Source organism: Leguminivora glycinivorella, chromosome 13 (assembly GCF_023078275.1).
Source record: "Leguminivora glycinivorella isolate SPB_JAAS2020 chromosome 13, LegGlyc_1.1, whole genome shotgun sequence".
NCBI classification, from domain to species: domain Eukaryota; kingdom Metazoa; phylum Arthropoda; class Insecta; order Lepidoptera; family Tortricidae; genus Leguminivora; species Leguminivora glycinivorella.
In genome coordinates this window covers 18,742,308-18,763,179 of record NC_062983.1, presented here as the reverse complement: position 1 = coordinate 18,763,179, position 20,872 = coordinate 18,742,308, and the positions used below count along the sequence as shown (strand labels likewise).

The 20,872-nt window shown below is 39.1% G+C and overlaps 1 protein-coding gene across 2 annotated transcripts in view; it reads right to left on the bottom strand.

Annotated features, from left to right (window-relative positions):
- Nucleotides 1-2,805: 2,805 nt before the first annotated feature.
- Nucleotides 2,806-20,872, bottom strand: part of LOC125232499 (putative helicase mov-10-B.1) — a 40,138-nt gene continuing 22,071 nt past the window's right edge. For both annotated transcript variants that reach the window (XM_048138189.1, XM_048138190.1), the window contains exons 3-21: nt 20,329-20,455; nt 18,844-19,006; nt 18,339-18,463; nt 17,634-17,740; nt 17,092-17,229; nt 12,852-12,948; nt 12,487-12,583; nt 12,230-12,335; nt 11,656-11,826; nt 11,036-11,183; nt 9,808-9,956; nt 8,920-9,054; nt 8,249-8,442; nt 7,580-7,728; nt 6,643-6,761; nt 5,972-6,083; nt 4,339-4,515; nt 3,553-3,726; nt 2,806-3,055 (exon numbers count right to left, since the gene is read on the bottom strand). In XM_048138189.1, the coding sequence (XP_047994146.1) occupies nt 2,972-3,055; nt 3,553-3,726; nt 4,339-4,515; nt 5,972-6,083; nt 6,643-6,761; nt 7,580-7,728; nt 8,249-8,442; nt 8,920-9,054; nt 9,808-9,956; nt 11,036-11,183; nt 11,656-11,826; nt 12,230-12,335; nt 12,487-12,583; nt 12,852-12,948; nt 17,092-17,229; nt 17,634-17,740; nt 18,339-18,463; nt 18,844-19,006; nt 20,329-20,455 (2,572 nt within the window). In that variant the 3' untranslated portion in view covers nt 2,806-2,971. The remainder of the gene's footprint in view (nt 3,056-3,552; nt 3,727-4,338; nt 4,516-5,971; nt 6,084-6,642; nt 6,762-7,579; nt 7,729-8,248; nt 8,443-8,919; nt 9,055-9,807; nt 9,957-11,035; nt 11,184-11,655; nt 11,827-12,229; nt 12,336-12,486; nt 12,584-12,851; nt 12,949-17,091; nt 17,230-17,633; nt 17,741-18,338; nt 18,464-18,843; nt 19,007-20,328; nt 20,456-20,872) is intronic.

The following is a 20,872-nucleotide window of genomic DNA, read 5'->3' as shown; positions in this document are numbered from 1 at the left end:
TTTAATACCAGCGGGTAAAAATGCATTTTATCCACTAGTGGGTAAAGTAATTTGACCTTGAATAAAGTCAAATTAACTGCTTTAAAATTGATAAAAAGTAGGTGGATCTAGTAATAAAGATGATTTACCACCTGTGGAACTACAGGAAGCAGTGATAAACGCATTTCTTGCGTTGTAGTTTCCTCGCTATAGTGAGGGGAAAAGTTTTGTGTTACACTCTGGTGCAAATGTATTTTACTTCTCGTGTGTTTACTCGCTTTGCTCGTGGTTCAACTATAGAATCCTTTCACTTGCTCGTTTTTCAATTCTACACTCGGCGTTAAAATACAACTTCGCCCTCTTGTATAACAAATAACTATTGTTGTGAAAGATAAAGTTCGACTACGTAAGAGATAAATTCTGAGAGGATACAAACAAACGTGTCTGAAATATTGATATAAAAGTAAATAATAAGAACAGTGTAAATATCTTATAATAACAGTCACTGATGATTAAGAAGATAAGATTCATAAAATCTCAAACAGTAAGCAACTTCGAAAATATCATCAATAAACTAAAAATCATATAGGTAAGTTCTTTGAATTAAAAACAAGAATAGAAATAACAAAGTATAGTTGTCGTTTTATGATAACAACCTATAATGACTATAACGGTAACATTTGTGCACACATTTGTATGTTAAGAAACGATTATTGTACGTACACTTAAATCTAATTTTAGTATAAAAATAAAATTTTGATATCGCCTATAATCTTGGCTATATTATGGAAACAGGACAATATATTGGCAAATGGCACAATAGCAGGAGAAACTGCTGTTTTATATTAATTATGTTGCTTTTCATACACAAGGATCCTTGGCCTGGAACGCTCGGCTAGATGGCGCTAATATTAATATTTGACATTTTAACACATATCAAGCTAACAATATGGGCCAAATTTTAAATTTGGTAATGGAAAAAGGTACCTTGACATTTTATACAAAACATTAAACTTTCCACACACGACTCCGTCTAAGCATACAGGGGTTTCCTTATGCTTCAAGTAAAAAAAGAAGGATAATTTTATTTGGATTTCCAGTAGAAATTCGATGATCTTTAGTAAGGTTGAAAGTGTTGACACAAAAGAGCCCTTATCTGTAGAAAGACACATCAAAATGAAAGTAGAAACAGATATGTTTTGATTAAAGGCCGTAAATTAGAAGGTTAATTATGTTTGTTCTAAATTCTAATTATACCATGATTGTTGAGTAATTAATGTAATTAGTCAATAAAGATAAATTGAAGACTTTGTATCAATAAATAAGATATAGTTTTAAACAAAACTATAATTATTATTAGCTACAATGTTTTGTAATTGTGAATTGCAGGCCTGAAATGGTCACTCTTATCGATTGCATCGTAGCGGTCTCTTTGACTAATTGTATATTTGTGAGAGCGACGTCTAACATGATAGATGATAAAAGTAAAACCATTATAATTATTGCTGTAATTTGAATACCGAACACATACTAGCATTGCCTATTTCACAATTTTAAACAAATTGGTCTTAGCAATGAAAAAAGTGTTTAATCATTATTTCAATAACAGGAATCAATGACCTTCAGCATTTCAATTTTAAACAGCCAATGTTATTCTGTCCCCTGCCATTGCCATTACAATACCCTAAACTAAACAAACATTAAACTTAACATACTAATTGAATTTATCGTGAACTAAGACTTAAAATTATGACTCCGGAATAATCGCACTAAACTTCCCATAACAAACAAATCAAATATGTACATTCTGACATGATTTGTGATAATTTCACCGGGTCCACACAGAGCGAGGTAAATGTTTACTCTAGATGTGCCTCGGCCGAGGCAACATGCACGTTTTGATCGGCCGAGTAACCTGCCTCGGCTGAGGAATGTTTATGCCGCGTGATCACATTGCTTCGCGACGAGCCTCGCTCTATGTGGAGTGGACCTAGCTATTTAAGTGTACTGGTTCGACCGCTGTCACAGAATTGATACGAGTATTAATAATCTGATAACAATGAACAAAAAAAAAGGCTAAAGAAATATTGTGCAGTGTTTAGCTGTCTTAACACGGATTGCGAACCAAATTTAACTTTATTTAAGCTCCCTAAGGACGATAAAAGGTAAGAACTGTTTTTAAATTGATATGATTATTATAGGTTTACATCTAATTACCATTACTTATCATTATATGATAATACTAAATAGGTTTAATACTTCTAGGTAAGTATAATAGATACTAGTTGGGTTACCATAATAAGTAGGTACCTTATTAATGTAGGTAGGTAATAAGTACTGGGTTGGTGTTATTTAAATATTAAGATTATATTAATTTTTATAAGTAGACTACTCTATATCGTCAGAAAAGGTACGAGTTACGCGATAGAAAGAGAGCGCGCTTCTACGTCAATATAATTCTAGGTATTTAGTGTTGCGCGGTTGGAATTTCAACTTAATAGTATCGTAGCGCGAGTCGTTATTTCTTTAGATGGGCTGTTGGAGTGGGCTTTCTGTACTTGTACTAATATGTATTCTGTGGTATAGATGGAATGTAATAGTTGAAATATTTAACAAGTGTATCTAAAGTTCGCGTGCATCAAATATATCAGAGGCCCGGCTTAATAAGTACTTCTGGAATTTCACTTTATTTACTAAGTTGAATTTTTAACATAAAATTTATGAGTGATTTTCAAACCAAATTACTAAACTACTGACTAAATTCAATACCCCCTAGCAAAAATATGGGACTGTTTGCGATGCGATAATAAATAAGAACAAACAGTAAAAAAGTGTGTACTTCCTATCTGTGTAATAAACTAATAATTAATAACAATCGGTAACTTTTCAACAGTAATGCAAATTTTGTCACTAAAAGCATAGAATATTTTTTTTAACTTTACTCCCCCCTCCCCCCTCACTTAACTATCCCGGAGTCTACTCCCCCTTAATCTTACTTCTTCTTGTCTTTCTCGTCTTTAGGCTTTGGTTTCAACTGCTCCGATATGTGACACCTGTTGAACCTGGTGATCGCGACCTAGAATAAAAAATAATAAGAACTTATAAGGTAAAGATTAATATTGCTGACTATAGTGGCTATACTTAGAAAAACATGTGTAAATCATGCAACTAACCTAACTTCAGTGATCTGGATTCACCATGGAGAAAAGTATTCGTGATTTGGAGAATATATGTTCTTATACCTCATTAAGTGGGTCTAGACAGAAGGATTGAGAGAAAATTGCCCCGCGAAACAGCTGAGTCGGTGGTGACATGCCTCGCCCGAGGCAAATCATCCACAGCTAGGAATGGCTAAAGAGCCTGATGACATGGTTTTTATACTGGGCTTAGCCTCTCAGTTTAGGTTAGGAAACGCAAATTAATGTTACTTCATTTTAGTTCGTTACTTCATTGAGGATCTTGGAGGTCCGCTCAAGCTGATCACACTCGTAGACGAAGTAACAGTTGAGTTTCTTACAGCGGCTCTTTACAACGCTGTTTCCTGTCTCGGGTCACTCGGGTTGAGTTAGTTACCTCATTGAGGATCCTCGAGGTCCGCTCGAGCTGCTCGCACTCGTGGCCGAAGTAACAGTTGAGTTCCTTGCAGTGGTTCATGTAGCGACGCCATTTCTTGTCGCGGGTGAGACACGTCGGGTTACCGATGATCACCAGCTTGGCTTTGGCTCGGGTTAGGGTTACGTTGAATCTCTGGGGGAAATTACGTGAGATTTTGTATCGCCGTTTACATTTAGAGAAATGAATCATACAATAAGCAACTTTGAATAGAAAAAAAAAATATGACAAATTGTTTGCCGGTATTTTAGAAACTTTACTCAACTAAGTTTTTTGTGTCTATCAGCGATTTCGGTCACACTTTCAACACCAAGTATGATAGACTCAGGCCAAACACAGTTTTTGATATGACATACTACATGTGTCAAAACGTCATAATTTGACAGATGTTTATCCTTGCGAAATATGCAGTAATATCACACCTCGGACACTGGCGATCAAACATATGAAAGAGGCGCGTTCCTAGCACACACTCGAAGCTCGTGTAGGTAAACGCGTACCATGCTTGTTTGAGTGGGATATGACAGGTCAACTGTTCGCGTTTTTAACAGGCGGTAACTGTGAGGTAACCGAGAGGGGGTGAGAAGCACTTTCAGCGGGGAGCGGGAGTGGCCATACTGTACGATAGTACTCTTTATTATACTGTGGTAATATGGTCAAATCGTTGTCAAATCGTTTGTTTAATTTAATTGTGATTGGACTGGAATTTATTCACGCTAAGACAAAAACAAAATAGATACTCCTTACCTTATCGTCAACCAGGAAGCCAAGTCCGTATTTGGCGTCGTAATCGAGAAGCCTGCAGTTGGCGCGCACGGTCGACACGAGAATGACGCGTTTCTCCTTCCCCTGGAACGCTTCCACGGTGCCGACGTCGATCTCGTCGTAGCCGACGCTCATGAGCCATGTCTTCATCTTGTACACCTGAGAGAACACAGTATGACAGTTGAGTAAAGATTCAGGCTGAGTTCAGATGGTCGGCGGTCATGTACACAACGCCATGTGATTTTGTTACAATCTTTAACCACGCGGCGAGAAAACCGCGCGTCGCCGCGCAGTCATCTGAACTTAGCCTTATATTGACAACATGGTTAATGCCCAATATGGTGGTGCCCGTGTGGTGACGGGTTAAGAATTTCACCACACCCTTTCTTCCCGTGGGTGTCGTAGAAGTCGACTACGGGATTTGGGTTAAATTGTTGCGTAGGCGAGAGACTGGCAACCTGTCACTGCAATGCCACAATTTTTCGTTTTCTTTCAAACCTTTAATTGCCAAGAGTGGCACTTAGACTTTAGTAGTTTCATGTGCTCTGCCTACCCCCATATGGGATACAGGCGTGAATGTATGTATGTATGGTTAATATAATGGATTGCAAATGGGAACAGAGTCTAATTCGATACGCCACCTTTTGAGGAGGTTATAATTGGGTTAAGTCATTTCTTAACCCTTAACAGGGCAGAAGAATTTCGGAAATTAGTCAAATTTGAATTCTGTCAAATTGTCAAATAAAGTCTAACTAAACTATGGTGGTAAATACACCGTGTTTCACTTAACACTAAAAACCTGAAAACTGTTCAGAATCGAGAGTAGAATCGATTGAGCTATATCTTGATGGGGGTAATATTTTTTGTTTTAATTTGTATTATTAGTTATTGTTTACGTACCCATTCTACAAATTCGTAATACAACATTGTGCTTATCATATTGTTTGAGGTTGTATACCTTTTTCAGTATTTAAGGGTATTAATACTGGCTGGTTACTTGGACGATTATTTTTTCCGCTACGAGATAGACGTTGTGCGTCAGTTTAATTTTAAAGTTTATCATAAGTCATAACAAATTGAACTCGTACCTAATTACAACCTTGTCATTTTGAATGTTAGGTTTAAATTTGCTTACTGCGTCACCTGTCCAATTTTAAGTTTACTGTGACACAGGTTAAAGTGCTTTACAGTGACATAGCTGTCTATTGGTAAACCTTATGTCGTTGCAGTAACATACACAATTAAACAGTTTGAAGGTTTATGATGGTAGCTAGCAATTATTTTATTGAGTGTAGAGTTAAAAGCCGAGTAGAGCTGCACAGAAAATTAAAAATTCAATTTAAAAAAATAATAATCATCAGATTAAAAAATGAACATTGTAGATACGTTTAAAAAAATAAAAATCAGTTGGGGTGTCTGAGGTTTTGAGTGATACCGGAAACACGGTGTATATGCCCCCTGCCCTATTAAGGGTTAATAGCGTAATTTGAGTCCCACGCCCCACTAGGCTACGGCCTTCCCACTTACCACGGTTATATGCATGACTCCGTAAATTTTGCCTTCCTTTCTGGAATTCGGAAGAGAAGCAGTTCCAAATGTGTAGCTTTTAACTGACCTGTCTGATGTACGGAGCGATGACACCGATGTCCACCGGCTTCACGTTGTGCTGTCCTATCAAGGCTTTGGTGTACCTCTTCAGCATGTCTAACTCCTTTTCGTTGAAGAAACTGTAAAAAAACCAGTTTGTTACAACTCTCATTCATTGTAAGTAAAAGTGTAGTTGAACACTTTCATTTTAGATTTATTTATTACACAAAACTATGTACATAATGAGATCCTGTGCGCATTTGAACCCTTTTCTCAAGCATTTACGCACTAAGGGAAAGGTCAATTCACTAAAGGCACGAACGGAACAAATTAGTGAATGAAAATATGTATGTGTTAGACAGATTAACTAACCAAATGGTGACTCAACGTTACGACGTACGTGCGTACAGTCGTAACACCTGTATCGGTATACTCGTATTGTACGATACAGGTGATACCTGTGTTACTCAATGAATCAAAGTTTTGTTCATTACCTTCGTGCCAACTTTCGTGAATTGACAAGTTAATAAGGGTATGCGCCCACGGGCGACTTTGTCGCTGCAACTTGTTTGTCTTTCACACCATCGGACAATGGGCTAGTGTGAATATAGAAACACATCCAAGAGGCAAAAAAGTTGCGGAGACAAAGTCGCCCGTGGGCGCATATTTGAAATGTCAGTACAGTAAGTGTGTTCGCACCTCGGGGCCTTGCCCATCCTCTGCTCGCGCGAGTTGACGGCGTGGAACACGACGGCGCGCTCGCCGCCCGGCAGCCCCAGGATGCTGCGCCGGCTCAGCGGGTCCTCTGGAGCTAGAGGCTGGGAAACTATATCGTTTAAATGGCCACATAGGGGACGGAAACTACTGCAAGCTAATCCAATACCTGGCATTTCAAGCAAGAATATTGATCAAAATAGATAAGGTACAAAACAAAAATGTTTTTCAGTTTATCTCTGCAGCTAATCTAGCTACTAGATCTAGCTACTTGTTGAACAGAAATGTTTTCAGTGAGTAAACTATCTATACTCCTGAATGAATATGACATAACTTTTACTCTAATGACTGTGTGAACCAATACAGAGCGACGCACATAGCAAATAAATGTACACGCGCGGCAAAGGTCCAATGTAGATGTGTCTTGAACGTAGCAGGTTGCTCGACCGAGAAAAAACGCGCGCATTGCCTCGGCCGAGGCAAATTAGTTTTAGCCGTTTGGCGCGCTAAGACTTTGCCTCGTGAGGCGCCTCGTTTTGTGTGGACATGCTGAAAGCCTAGTGATTAATAATGAATAATGTCTGGTAACTTATAAGTTTATATCCTAGAGTAAAAAAAAAGACAAATGTAACTCCGTATAGACAGCTACAGTCTAAGAAAAAAAAACGTACCTCAGAACCATATAGGAAAAGGTACGGTGGCCTAGATGGTGTTACCTTTGGGCAACGCTCGGCTAGATGGCGCTAATATTAATATTTGACATTTTAACACATATCAAGCTAAGAATATGGGCCAAATTGTCAAACCTGAGGTTTAAAAGTTTTAAGCCTGTGTTGAAAGATGGCAGTCTATGCCCTGTGATTACATATTTTTCTTTGACAGTAACTCTCTATAATACTTGATCCTCTTTGGTAAAACTTACCACTAGGTTGTCATCGTAGAACATGTTGTTGGGCAGGGACAGGATATCGGGGTGGTTGCGGAAGTTCTTCACCAACATGGTGATGTAGTTGGGGTCGGACTCGTATAGATTCGCGTAGTCGGTCTTCAGACGGTTCATCAGCGATTTACCTAAAACATTATTTCAATTGAGGGGCGGAAATGAAATTTTAACGTCGATCAATAGTCGCCATAGCGATTAACATCCCATACGATTTTGACAATTGAATCTTTTACTCTTCCAGAATTAACAGAATGGTATCCGCTTTCGGATAAAAGAAGCTCCTGGTATCCGTTGGCTGTTTTAGTGAACGACTTTCGAAAGATTGCGGGCCAAATAATATACACCTGGCTAGTGTCTACAAGTTCTACAACATTCAAAAACTTTGTACATTTGGATCACGTCTTTGATATTATACCGATTGTACAGAAATCTGGTAACAAAAAAGAAATGCCCCGGCAAGGCCAGAGGTCGCAGGTTCTAGTTCTGCCGGAGGTGTGAATTTTTCTATTTTTCCTTTAATTTAAAAATATGTAAAAAAGAAATGTTTCACACTTTTTGAAAATTACTCAAATAAAAAAAAAATATTTTTACAAATTTTGGAAGGCCAACCAAATGATGTGTTCGAATTTGGGATTAACCTCAACATACCCAATCCACGGTCCTTGGCGTCTCGGCTGATGCACACGGGCCCGAGCTGCATGGGGTCCCCGGCCAGCACCAGGAAACCTGCGGGCGCCAGCAGCCCCGTGATGGGCACTAGAGTCGCAGGTTCAGAGGCCTGTGCGGCCTCGTCGATGAACAGGTGGGACATCTGCAGCTTATGTTGAGCCTGCGCGTGGGGACTGAGGGAGAAATAGGCGATTGATTACAATTTTAGCAACGCAGTTCACAAAGGGAAATGGGTGAATCAACTTCTTTTTTCTGTTATTGCCATAGTTACGGTCCCCTGAGTCACGCTGGTTTTATACAAAATTATGGTTAATACTTAAACTATGCAAACATGCATTTTTCTGGTGTTAACAAACCCTTTCCTTAATTTGCCACATATAAACATAGACTACATGTATGCTTGCGTAATTTCAGTAGCAAAATTTTGCATAAAACCAGCGTGACTCAGGGGACCGTAAAAATGACAATAACATACCAGAAAAAGTTGATTTACCCACATTCAAATGACTACCTGTGATTATTAGGTGGGTGTAAAAAGAAAGAATGCCTCGCGAAGTAGCGCTGCCTCGGGCGAGGCATGTTTACACAAATCGAGTTACTTGCTGTGTAAAGGCTACGTATGTAACACGGTAGAGACGCACGGTACTCACGTTCCATATTTGGCAGCGTGCAGCAGAGTGGTGACGACGACGCGGTACGAAGACAGCGCGTAGTTGCTGACGGAGTACGAGTTCTCGTACTTAGTGCCGTTGGAGACAGGCGCCAGTTCGGCGGGCATCACGCTCCTGTCAAACAAACCAAGTATTTAGTCATTCATTTACATAGTCACGTTACGTGCTTGCACGCTTAGCTTTTTAATATAAACGAAATTTAAACTGTTATAGTTTTAAATAAAATTATATTTCAAACTCTTTTTCATTAATGCGATACGGAGAAAGCTTTTTTAAGACTAACGCGATTTTACGGCACATATCATACCTACATTTTAAACTTCTGATTAGCAGAAACGTCTCCAATCAATGCCACTAGGCTTAATATAAATTTAAAAGTGGAAAATGTCTGCCTTGGGTGAGACTTGAACTCACAGCCTCTGGATAGATACTCCAGCGCTCTGCCAACTGAGCCACCAAGACTTTAACCACAGTATAATAAAGAGTACTATCGTACAGTATGGCCACTCCCGCTCCCCGCTGAAAGTGCCGCCCACCCCCTCTCAGTTACCTGACAGTTATCGCCTGTCAAAAACGCGAACAGTCGACCTGTCATATCTCACTCATACAAGCATGGTACGCGTTCACCTACACGAGCTTAGAATGTGTGCTAGGAACGCGCCTCTTTCATATATTTGATCGCCAGTGCCCGAGATGTGCTTTAACCAAGGCAGACATTTTCCACTTTTAAATTTATTCATATCATACCTAGTCTCACACACGATCCACTTCTAAGCTGCAATCAATAAAGGTTAATAGTTAGGAAAGCATTATATGAATCGTACTAACTTGAAAAGAGAAATGTAAGGAAGGCAATGTGAATCTTACCACACCCTAGACTGAGAGTTAGCGCGCAGGATGAAGTTGTTAATGTTAAGCTCTTTGTTATATTTCAGCAGCATGAGCGCGATGTGGTCGGCGGCCATGTTGGAGTCCGTGCACACCATCACGCGGTTCTTCGAGCTGTATAGGACTATCTGGAAAAATATGGCTTTCACAATTTTTATCGCACTCTTATAAAAAGTTACACTTAGGGCCTATTTAGACGGGACGAGAACTCGCATACGAGTTATATTACATTGCGGTATTTGATGGTTGTGTAAAATTGTGTGTAACCTCAACAGACCGCAATGTAACTAAAATCGCATGCGGGTTCGCACGCGCTCTAAATCAGGCCTTATGTATATCTATACTAACTATGTATATCGTCGCTTAGCACCCATAGTACAAGCTTTGCTTAGTTTGGGACTAAGTTGATCTGTGTAAGGTGTCCCCAATATTTATTTATTTATGTACACATGCGATGAAAGAAATATAGGACAAATGACGCTGCCTACTGCGCATCCGAGAGGAATGGGAGAAAAATTACATATTGGTGCGACACGCGCATTGTAATTTGTAATTTTTCACACTAACCCTGATCGCATGGATGAAAGCTGCATCTATCGAATAAAATATCTACACATTTTAGGTAATCCATCCCGCTACCAGATATGGTCAGGTCATTAATTTTGCCATTATTTGGCGGGTCCATACAGAACCAGCCGCCTGGCGAGGAAATGCCGCGCGGAAACTCGATTGGTGGATTTGGTGGCGACATGCCTCGCGAGGCAATGCGGCCGATTCTCCTAGGCAGACCGAGGGTTAGCAAGCAGAATGATGTAGTTAATTTTAGTTATCTTCATAGACAGGGTGAAATAAAAAGGACCGTTCAAACTTTGCATAGAGCCTTTTGAGGTCATAATTAACAACTTTTATTATGAGACCAGTGCTGCACGAGTAGCATGGTCGCGCGATAGACGATAAAATATCAGGCCGTCCCTATCGCACTATTAGTAAGTGCGATAGGGACGGCCAGATGTTTTATCATTTATCGCGCGACCATAATTGCCTGCCTGAAATCGCGAAAAAAAAATTGGCTGTTCCATAGAAATGAGCGGCATCACAGTCGAAATGTATGAAACAGCCAAATAAATAAGATAAGATAAAGATAAGATAAAATTTATTTCATAGAAAAATATCTAAAATCTAAAATTAAATAAATAGCAATAGGTACCTGTATGATAGCTTCAACAATAGTCATGGTCTTGCCGGTGCCAGGCGGTCCGTACACCATGTAGGGCGCGCGGCGGGAGGTTCCCGACAGTATGTGCTGCACGGCCAGGCGCTGCTCTTCGTTGTTCTTAATCAGGGGGTTGTACCATCTGTGGGTTCAATACTTACTACATTACAATCATTCTATACATTTGAGAGGAGTATCCGAAGCGCTAGTGGCGGAGCGGTAAGAACGTGCCAAAACCGGCTCGTAGCAAAGTTTTCGGAACCTATATACGAAATATTATTTGATGGCTCCAATAATATACAGGCTCGGCCTAGTTTAGGAACTACTGTTTCAACCCTTGTTGTAATGTTTTGTCACGTTTTCATTTTCATTTCATTTTACATTTGCCGAAAACATCGTGAGAATACCGTACATAGCCCAATAGCGCCTAGTTTACCCTTTGGGTTGGAAGGTCAGATGGCAGTCGCATTCGTAAAACAGGTTTTACCTGTTGGAATATCAGTGTCCAAACAATCAAATCTTCCTCGCTATCACTGGAGTGATTTGACCACGTTTATACAAATGGAATCGAATCGTATAATACGAGTTTGATTTGTAAGGCCGAGTGAACTTACTTATAGATCGGTTTAAGCTTGACGTCCTTTTTCCTCGGCTCAGGGAACAGCCTGCTGTCCTGTTTCTTCTCGAACACGTTGGCCACAGCCACGTGAGCTCGCTCGTGCGGCACTCGAGACATCATGAAGCGAATGTCGAATAGCGTCTCTGGAGTGAAGTAGGCGTTGAAACTGAAAATATCGCCATTTCAATATCACATGTGATTTTTTTTTCATACGAAACACTAGCACAAATAATGGGACAAGTTAGCAAACATTACTTAACCTTACTTTGGTGCGTATCTTTTGCTTGGAAGCGAATAAAAATGTCAATACGGATACGTATGACCATTACGTGTAACTGCTTCTCTAGCACAACTTGCCTTGTCGCGTGCGAGTCCATACTTGAAGTCGCGCTTGATGTATGGACTCGCGCGCGACAAGGCAAGTTGTGCTAAAGGGTCTGGTCTATACGGGGCGTGTTTACGCATTTAGCAAGAGATGTTACTAACAGCGTGGGGAGAGAAGGCTTGTATTATTATTATTTAGTAAACTTATTATCACATAGTCATTACATAGGTTTCAAGATACATACCTTTCATCAATATTCCCAATGTGAATTGTACTCTCTTCCATATCTTTTATAACGCTCTCGAATATAATATCGTTGTTACCATGCAGTTTTATGTACACTTTATCACCTAAAAAAAACAAAACATTATCTAAAAGTCTTGAGCCAACTAGAAGCTAGGAAGAACTTATCAAATGAGAAAAAAAAAGAGTGAAGTGAGTGACTACTAAATATGTGTACGAGTGTGATTATTTTTCAACACTAGAGACTTGTGTACTTACCACGTAGTAGGGAAGGGCGGTTCTCAGCCAGACCGGGAACTTCAAGCAAGTAAAGTTCGCCCTTTTTCTCCAGAGTAACAGCTGTCATGTTATATTTCTGAAAAAAAATCGTTAAATGATTATATTATAAGTAGCGACGCCTGAGGGTTCACACGTGTTGACAGCCAGAGAATTGTATTACATAGTAACAAAAGACGATCGTTATTTACGACTCTCTTGCTGTGAACTTCTTTGGAAACACTGAGAAATTGAGAATATTCATGTTTATAATTTTACATGATTACTAATATTGTCATCAGGATAGACAAAAAACCCTATAAACAAAAATCATGGGCTGTATTGTAGTGTTTACACTGTTTGCTTACCCTTAAATTGATCCTGGCAATAATTTCCTCCCACCAAAGCAGATGATGGAAGTACAGCATATAGTTGGCTTTGGTTATTCCTTCATCAAAAATAGCCCTGAAATAATCAATCGTTATCAATTGGGTACTGTTACCGATCAACATTTTGAACGCTTAATTTGTATTGTATTTGTTTATTTGCTAATACACACAGATTACAATATAGGTCATGTTAGTGGGGTACAAATTCATAAATGTATATTACGCTACAAGACATGCAAAATATTAATCTTATTACTAAAGCTAGTCTTAGCCTAGTTAGGCTTCCTAAAAGGAATACAATATGTTTAAACTTATATTACAAATTCCTAAAGAAAAACGTCACTGTCACAAGATCCCAGGCGGAAGCGAGCTAATTTGAGTAAAACTGACTTAAAATTGTCAAGTTGACTTCGTCAACGACCGCCATACTTCATACACATTCTTACTTCAGTCAGCAACTGGGAGAGGACAGGTCATGTGACTGAACTTTTTTCAGTAGCCGAGTCCACACAGAACGAGGCAAGGCAGTGTGTTCGCGCGGCAAATGTCCAATGTTGACTTGCCTCAGCCGAGGCAAGTTGCTCGGCCAAGCAAAATTCAATTGCCTCGCGATGCGCCTCGCTCTGTGTGGACCTGGCTAGTGAAAGAGTGACAGAGGAGAGGATTAAAAAAAATATATGTTAATTAATGGACAACCTCTAACCAGTGTAACCTCGTAGCTTGGTCAACGAACGATCCTAGATGGAATGGCCGAAAGCAGAAAGTTTCACTACGGGATGTTGTTAGGGGTAGTCAGGAGACATACATACTAAAAGTCCTCGGACTTTGGACGTGAGCTCGAAGAGGGGGGGATGAAAAAAGGTCCCATTTTTTGGTTTTTTGCTCATATTTCAAAAACTATGCGTCATACGAAATTTTGGTTTACCACACCTTGAAAGCTTATAAAATTCTCTATAACTTTGATCTAGAAACTTTTTTTCTATTCTCAACTATTATCTAGGTATGAGCTCCTAAAAACTGTTAATTTTTTAAAAATCGTTTTCTTGAAAAATCTTGTAGATCATTCAAATACCTTTCATAATATGTGTACATATGCTTCTGGGTCATGTACCGTTGAATAATTATACGACTTTAAAACGAAATAAAACAACAAATGTATGTGATAAACGTGTAAAATATGTATTTCATGAACATGATTGTATTACGATGCTGTATAAATGCATTCACACAACAGGTAACAATACAATTAGCTGTACATAAAGGCCTTCTCACACCCACATCTACCACTACTACAATCTGTAGTGCACCGGCAAAATATTAACTTCAGTATTTCTTCCGGAGCAGCTGGTACTTTGGTTTGCACAGGAGTCAGTAAGTTGCTTTCGTTCCGTGCCCATCCCCATTCATCATCCTCCTTGCGTTATCCCGGCATTTGCCACGGCTCATGGGAGCCTGGGGTTCACTTTGACAACTAATCCCAAGATTTGGCGTAGGCACTAGTTTTACGAAAGCGACTGCCATCTGACTTTCCAACCCGAAGGGTAACTAGAACTCATTGGAATTAGTCCGGTTTCCTCACAATGTTTTCCTTCACCGAAAAGCGACTGGCAAATATCAAATGACATTTCGCACATAAGTTCAGAAAAAAGTCATTGGTAAATACGAGCCGGTTTCGAACCCGCAACCTCCGGATCGAAAGTCAACGACACCCCCAGGATAGAGGAAGACACTGATGATAACGACGGGGAGGATATTGTCTAAGATACAGTTGTCACATCTGATCCAGATGACATGGAAGAAACAGTTTCAATTTGTTTGATTTATTTGGGACAACAAACACAGTAACACACAAGGTTATAATAGAGAATTGCAGTGTTGACAGTAGTAAGGTGTGAGACCGACAGCATTTCAAACAAACAAAGAAGACCGATTAGTATCATCCCGCCCAAAGAGGCAGCGAGTAAATTAAAACACGTGTAAGTTATATCCATACCTCCTAAGGATACTGAGGCAAGTGTAAACTCATGATTTTACAGAGGAGAGCCGTTCAAAGGTACAAAGTAACATAACTAACATATTTGTTCACGTAATAACATAAAAATTCGGATTTGTTTTAACGAAATCAATGAGGTTATTTCTGCATTCATGAGAATTTCAAATTTATAACAGGTTATGATCTAAGAGTACTTGATTTCTAGATCTAAGAGTACGAGTATTTTAGCGCACTTGACTCCAGTATTCGTCAAGTAAAAACCTTTTTTTTACGTTAAAATTTGATTTAAAGTAGAATAGTAATAGAAAACTTTTAAGAGTTAGGACATAATTGTAACTTAAGCTGTTATTTGCAGTTTTTACCTCTGAAACTAAGTTAGTTAGTTGTATTAGTATTCCACACTTTTTTTACCTCCCTCGCTAATATACCAATGACTTTTTTCTGAACTTATGTGCGAAATGTCATTTGATATTTGCCAGTCGCTTTTCGGTGAAGGAAAACATCGTGAGGAAACCGGACTAATTCCAATAAGTCCTAGTTACCCTTCGGGTTGGAAAGTAAGAAGGCAGTCGCTTTCGTAAAACTGGTGCCTACGCCAAATCTTGGGATTAGTTGTCAAAGTGAACTCCAGGCTCCCATGAGCCGTGGCAAATGCCGGGATAACGCAAGGAGGATGATGATGATGGGAAATTCTATTTAATCACGATTTATTCGTTGGCGACTTTATACTCCTCCCAGATATTCGCCCGTATGGAATACACACGCTGTATATTAGTCGCAAGATATACTAAGTATGTAGGTAAAACAATTAAATACAGACAGATCAGATACAGACAGGTCAGAGTGTCAGATCTATCGACTTTAATTTATCTTTATTATGGTAAGTATAGCCTGACAAGTTTTTATTTGACCCTCGCCGCGTTGCGGATTTTCAGCTGAACTAATTTCCTTTTACTGGCAAGGATTACTATTTGACACCCGTTGTCGAAAGTCATCGAATGTCAGTGATGTAAACATGAAGCAAATATTTTAAATTTTCTAACGGTTTCATCGCAATTTTGTCCAAAATAATATGATTAAAAGTGAAAATAATTATACTAAACGTGATAAATTACTTACAACAAAAAAGGATCAAGGATTCGACAGCATTTCGATACCAATTTTCTGAAATTGGTTATTGACAAGTCCGGGACTGACAGTTTATAGTGCGGTTCTCCTGTATTAATTTGTTGGTTTCGCGTTTAGCCTAATATATTTTTTGTTCTAATTTAAGGTGTCTGTAGCTCTGCCGTGAAAAATATGTATAGAAATAAGGAGGCCGTTCCATAACTGCCACCAGTACAGAACAAGGTCCCACGAAAAAAGAAAATAAACATCGATGACTTCGATTAAGGCACAAGATTCATGGATTTTAGGCTGTGCGGAAAGAAGTAGCGAGTCTTAAAACCTTGCTTTTTAAATTTTGATTCTCTAAAACCATGTTTTAATTTTCTACAAATATTAACGGGTAACCAGTACACGCTGTCCCCAATACGTATGACGTCGGCACATTATTGCCATATGAAAGCGGTTTGTAGCGACACTCTTTCAGGGTCAAATAAAATCTTGTCAGGCTATACACATATTATGAAAGGTATTTGAATGATCTACAAGATTTTTTAAGAAAACTTTTGTCTAAGATAAAAGAGGATGAGTGGAAAAAGAGGGGGGAGGCCTTTGCCCAGCAGTGGGACACATTAGGCTCTAAATAATAATAAATAATAAATAAATATTTTGCAAGATATGGAGCAATGTATGAAGCAAAAAGTGGGGGGGGAAACGATTTTTTAAAAATTAACAGTTTTTAGGTGCTCATACCCAGATAATGGTTGAGAATAGAAAAAAAGTTTCTAGATCAGTTATAGAGAATTTTATAAGCTTTCAAGGTGTGGTAAACCAAAATTTCGTATGAGGTTTAGTTTTTGAAATATGAGCAAAAAACCAAAAAATGGGACCTTTTTTTCATCCCCCCCTCTTCGAGCTCACGTCCAAAGTCCGAGGACTTTTAGTATGTATGTCTCCTGACTACCCCTAACAACATCCCGTAGTGAAACTTTCTGCTTTCGGCCATTCCACCTAGACCCCCCCTTTTGAGCATTCATTGACTGATCTATCGGCATCGTAGCGCCGATAGTTGTTGTTAGGGTTTCATAGGTAAAAAGCAAGTAGTAGAAAAATACATCGTACCTAGTAGTCACCAACACTTTCCTCAATTGCAGTTTGAGTTCCAGTTGGCCCTCAATCTTCTCCAGGGCGTCTTCGTCCAAACCAGCCGGCAGCAAAATTTTAAGCAGCTTGGGGATTTTATACAAGTTATTATACGGTCTGTAATAGAACAAATATTATGTAAATAGGTGAGGCCCTAGAGAGCGTCGCTAAGGCAAAGTTCACACGCGGCAAACAGGCAGAGGCAGGTCGCTCAGCCGAGGCAGCGCGTGTCTTTTATTCGGCCGAGTCACGTCCACATTGGCCCGCCGAGGACATTGCTCCGGGAATCTGACCCACTTAATTAATTAAAAATTTGATATGTATCAGAATAACAATGAATCTATTCATTATCAGTCATAATTAAATAGGTACGATAGAAAGCTTCAAGCCTACATCAAAGCGATTGATATAGGCAATACCATGTTTTAAGCTTAATCAGTTTACCAGTCTAAAATTGATTACGTCACAGACAGAGACAATTTAGCAATTATATTATTAAGAATGAATAATAAAAAATTTACACATGATCAGTAGACACGACGAAGCGCTCGGCGTGAGTCCAGTCCAGGTTGGAGTAAGGACTCTTGGAGTTAAACTTCTGCGGTCGTTCAGTTGCCACAAGAACCACCTACAACAAAGAAATCTACTTGAGAGTACTTCCAATTAAAGGTGATGGTTTATGATGATCAGGGGCCCGTTTCTCGAAAGGTACAAGCCTTGTATTACAAGTGCGCGAACTGTCAAATCGTATGGGTTGTCATGGAATCACACTTGTAATACAAGGCTTGAGAAACGGGCCCCGGGCGGCCAAGAACGGCAGCGCGTAAGCGCTATCACGTCGGGCCGTCCTTTTCGCACTATTGGTAAGTGCTATAGGGACTAACACACAGTACGAGAGCTTTCTCAATACGCTTTTGGATGGACTTAATCTCTGCAGCGTACTTACTGTACATTATGCGTTTATACAATTTGTGAAGAGCCAATGATTCTTCTCTAATTCACAACTACAATATTTTCCACTACTTCATGTGTTTTTTTTTTTGGCATATTATACTAGGAAGTAAAGAAAGAACTTAACAGGCATGAAAGAGTGGCATATTTGTAAGTAAGGTTACTCTTACATATCAAACAACAAGCTACCAGTAAGATCAGCTGCAAAAGTGCATGGTGAATTTATCAATGAATTCATTCATAATCCATGCAATTTTGCAGCTGACTGTACATACCATTTCCCTGATGAAGATGAGACTCTTGCGGTCACTATTCCTAACGAAGGTGAACATGATGGGCATCTCGTATTGCCCCACGTCCGCACCAATGAAAGTAACGGATATTGTATCGATGGTAGACCCTGAAAGAACATAGAATATTTACTTACTTACTTATTCAGAAAATGCTCAAATTTAGGTATTACATAGATAGTACGAGTAATTTATTGTCAAGCGTCACTGAAAGGGTCTCCACTTAGCTTTTGTTTTTATAAATGGGCTTAATCTTGACCACAGACTAGCCAAAGGCAAAGACACGGCCTACGATGGAGTGAGCTCGCCCAGAAGATGCCGGTTCACCCTTGATTTGAAGGTTGCCGGGTTATATGAGCTCGGAGCTTAATATCATGGTACCACTTAAGGATCTCGACGCTGGTCTTCCGTGGAAACCCTCCCGAGAGAGCGCAACTACACGCTTATAGCATAGCATTGTTTGTTATTATTAAAGTAGAATTTTACTCACTAGGTTCCAAAAGATGCGGTTCCTGTCCGAATACAAACTCGTGGTCGCACATGACAAAATGCGGTTGAGGGTGAGCCAGTTGGATTCCAATCACTAGGAGATCATCGCTCTTCATGTCGTTCGTGATCGTAAAGAAGAACTCCACGGTTTGGTTGGGTTTCGCCTGAACATTAAAGAATGATGTGACCACCAAACCATTTGTTAGAATGGATGGCATTAATGACAAAAAACTCCACGCTTTCTGCATACTATAGTGATACAACAATAATATAATAAGACCAGGACACTTATACATATGTATAGGTCAATTCACAAGAGCTGGCACGAATGGAACGAATGTTTGAATGAAAATATGCATGTGTGTGACAGATTAACCAATAAAATGGTGGCTCTTGACAGTTACGACTGTATACCAATACAGGTGTCACTCACACAATCAAAGTTTCGTTCATTTCATTCGTGCCAGCTTTCGTGAATCGACCTGTATAACTTATATTGAGTTATATTGATATGAGAACCAATAGACGATTCTGATACACAATTTTTCATAATTTGGAGTTATAGGGTAATTTGCGATAAGTGGCCTGTTTTCAGTAACTGTAACAATTCAATCCTAAATTTAAAACCCCAAAGTATTTTTTTCTAGACATAATTCAGATTTCTAAAACTCGATGTTAATAATATTCGAATATGTAGGTACCTCAAATAGTTATAATTTATAACTATACAAATCACGTGTACATTGATCGATATTATCTAAGTAGGCAGTAGTTACACAGAGAAATAATCCCGTCAGCGTAATAGGACCCGTGTCGCCGGCAAATTGGGTAAGCGCGGTTGGGTTGTTTACTAATAATATATCATGTTTCTTGCGCTCTCATTTATTTTACTGGATTACTTTTAAGAACGCACTTAACACGGGGAACAATAGTGGCTCTTGTTATGGTTACAGCTTTCCAAAAGGCTGATCTAAGAGTATTTCGTTTTTTCCTACTAGAAAATAATTTAAAGATACCCTAGATGGAGAGATTATTTCGTATTAAAAAATTACCAGGTACGAGATGTTAACAATAGGTACATTTTGGTAGGTTTACGTGCATTAACTTAATTTGGTATACATAAAGGCACTATAGACCAAATTTTACCTGAGTTTAGTGCCGCACAGGAAAACATAAAAACTGGGATTGGTATTTATATAATTGGAAACTGCCTACCGAATTCACAAATATTACGAATTTTGAGGGGTTAAATATGTTTTAAATGCTGCCTAGTGAAAAAGGTTAATCACGACTGTAAGTAGGCACAGTCAGTGGCATGCAGAGAAAAAGTGGTACCTGCATAAAAGTTTATAATCATGCAAAGGTGCTGGGGCGTAACCTCGAATTACCAACATTTCATTTCATACCAACATTTGAGAAGTAGAAATTTAGTACTGTAATAAATAGTTGTAGTAATATGTAGTATTGTTATAAATAGAGAACTTACAAAGATCCTGACTTTATGGTGATCGGTGGGCGGTTCCCTGATGACCCTGGCGTCGGAGTCAGCCAGCGGGAGGCTGTTCGCCGCCCCGGTGATGATCACGCCATCCCTGTTCCTGCTGAACTCCTTCCTGGAATATTTATTATCAATCAATCTTTCCTTCGGGATTTTTATCATAGAAGTATAAATTAGGGATAAAATATTTAAAATACCTACTAGTATTGAACGTCCTGTAAAACGTTACAATACATATAGACATATGTAACCTACCTAAGGTAAAACTTAGCAATGTATCTACGCAGCACACTAACCAGTAACACTATGGGGCATAGACTCTATGTACTTATTTTTTGTTATCTCCATAATTTCCAACGCTGTGACGCGCAACGAATTGCGGATTCATACAAAAATCCGTACAGTCTAGGCCTAAGAAATCCGGTGTGACAGACATTCATTTCATCGGTTCATTTCATATTTATTTATTGCTTCCATGGTGTTATAAGATGTTACAAGGTATACATGCTCATGGACCCTATTAGGGCGTGGC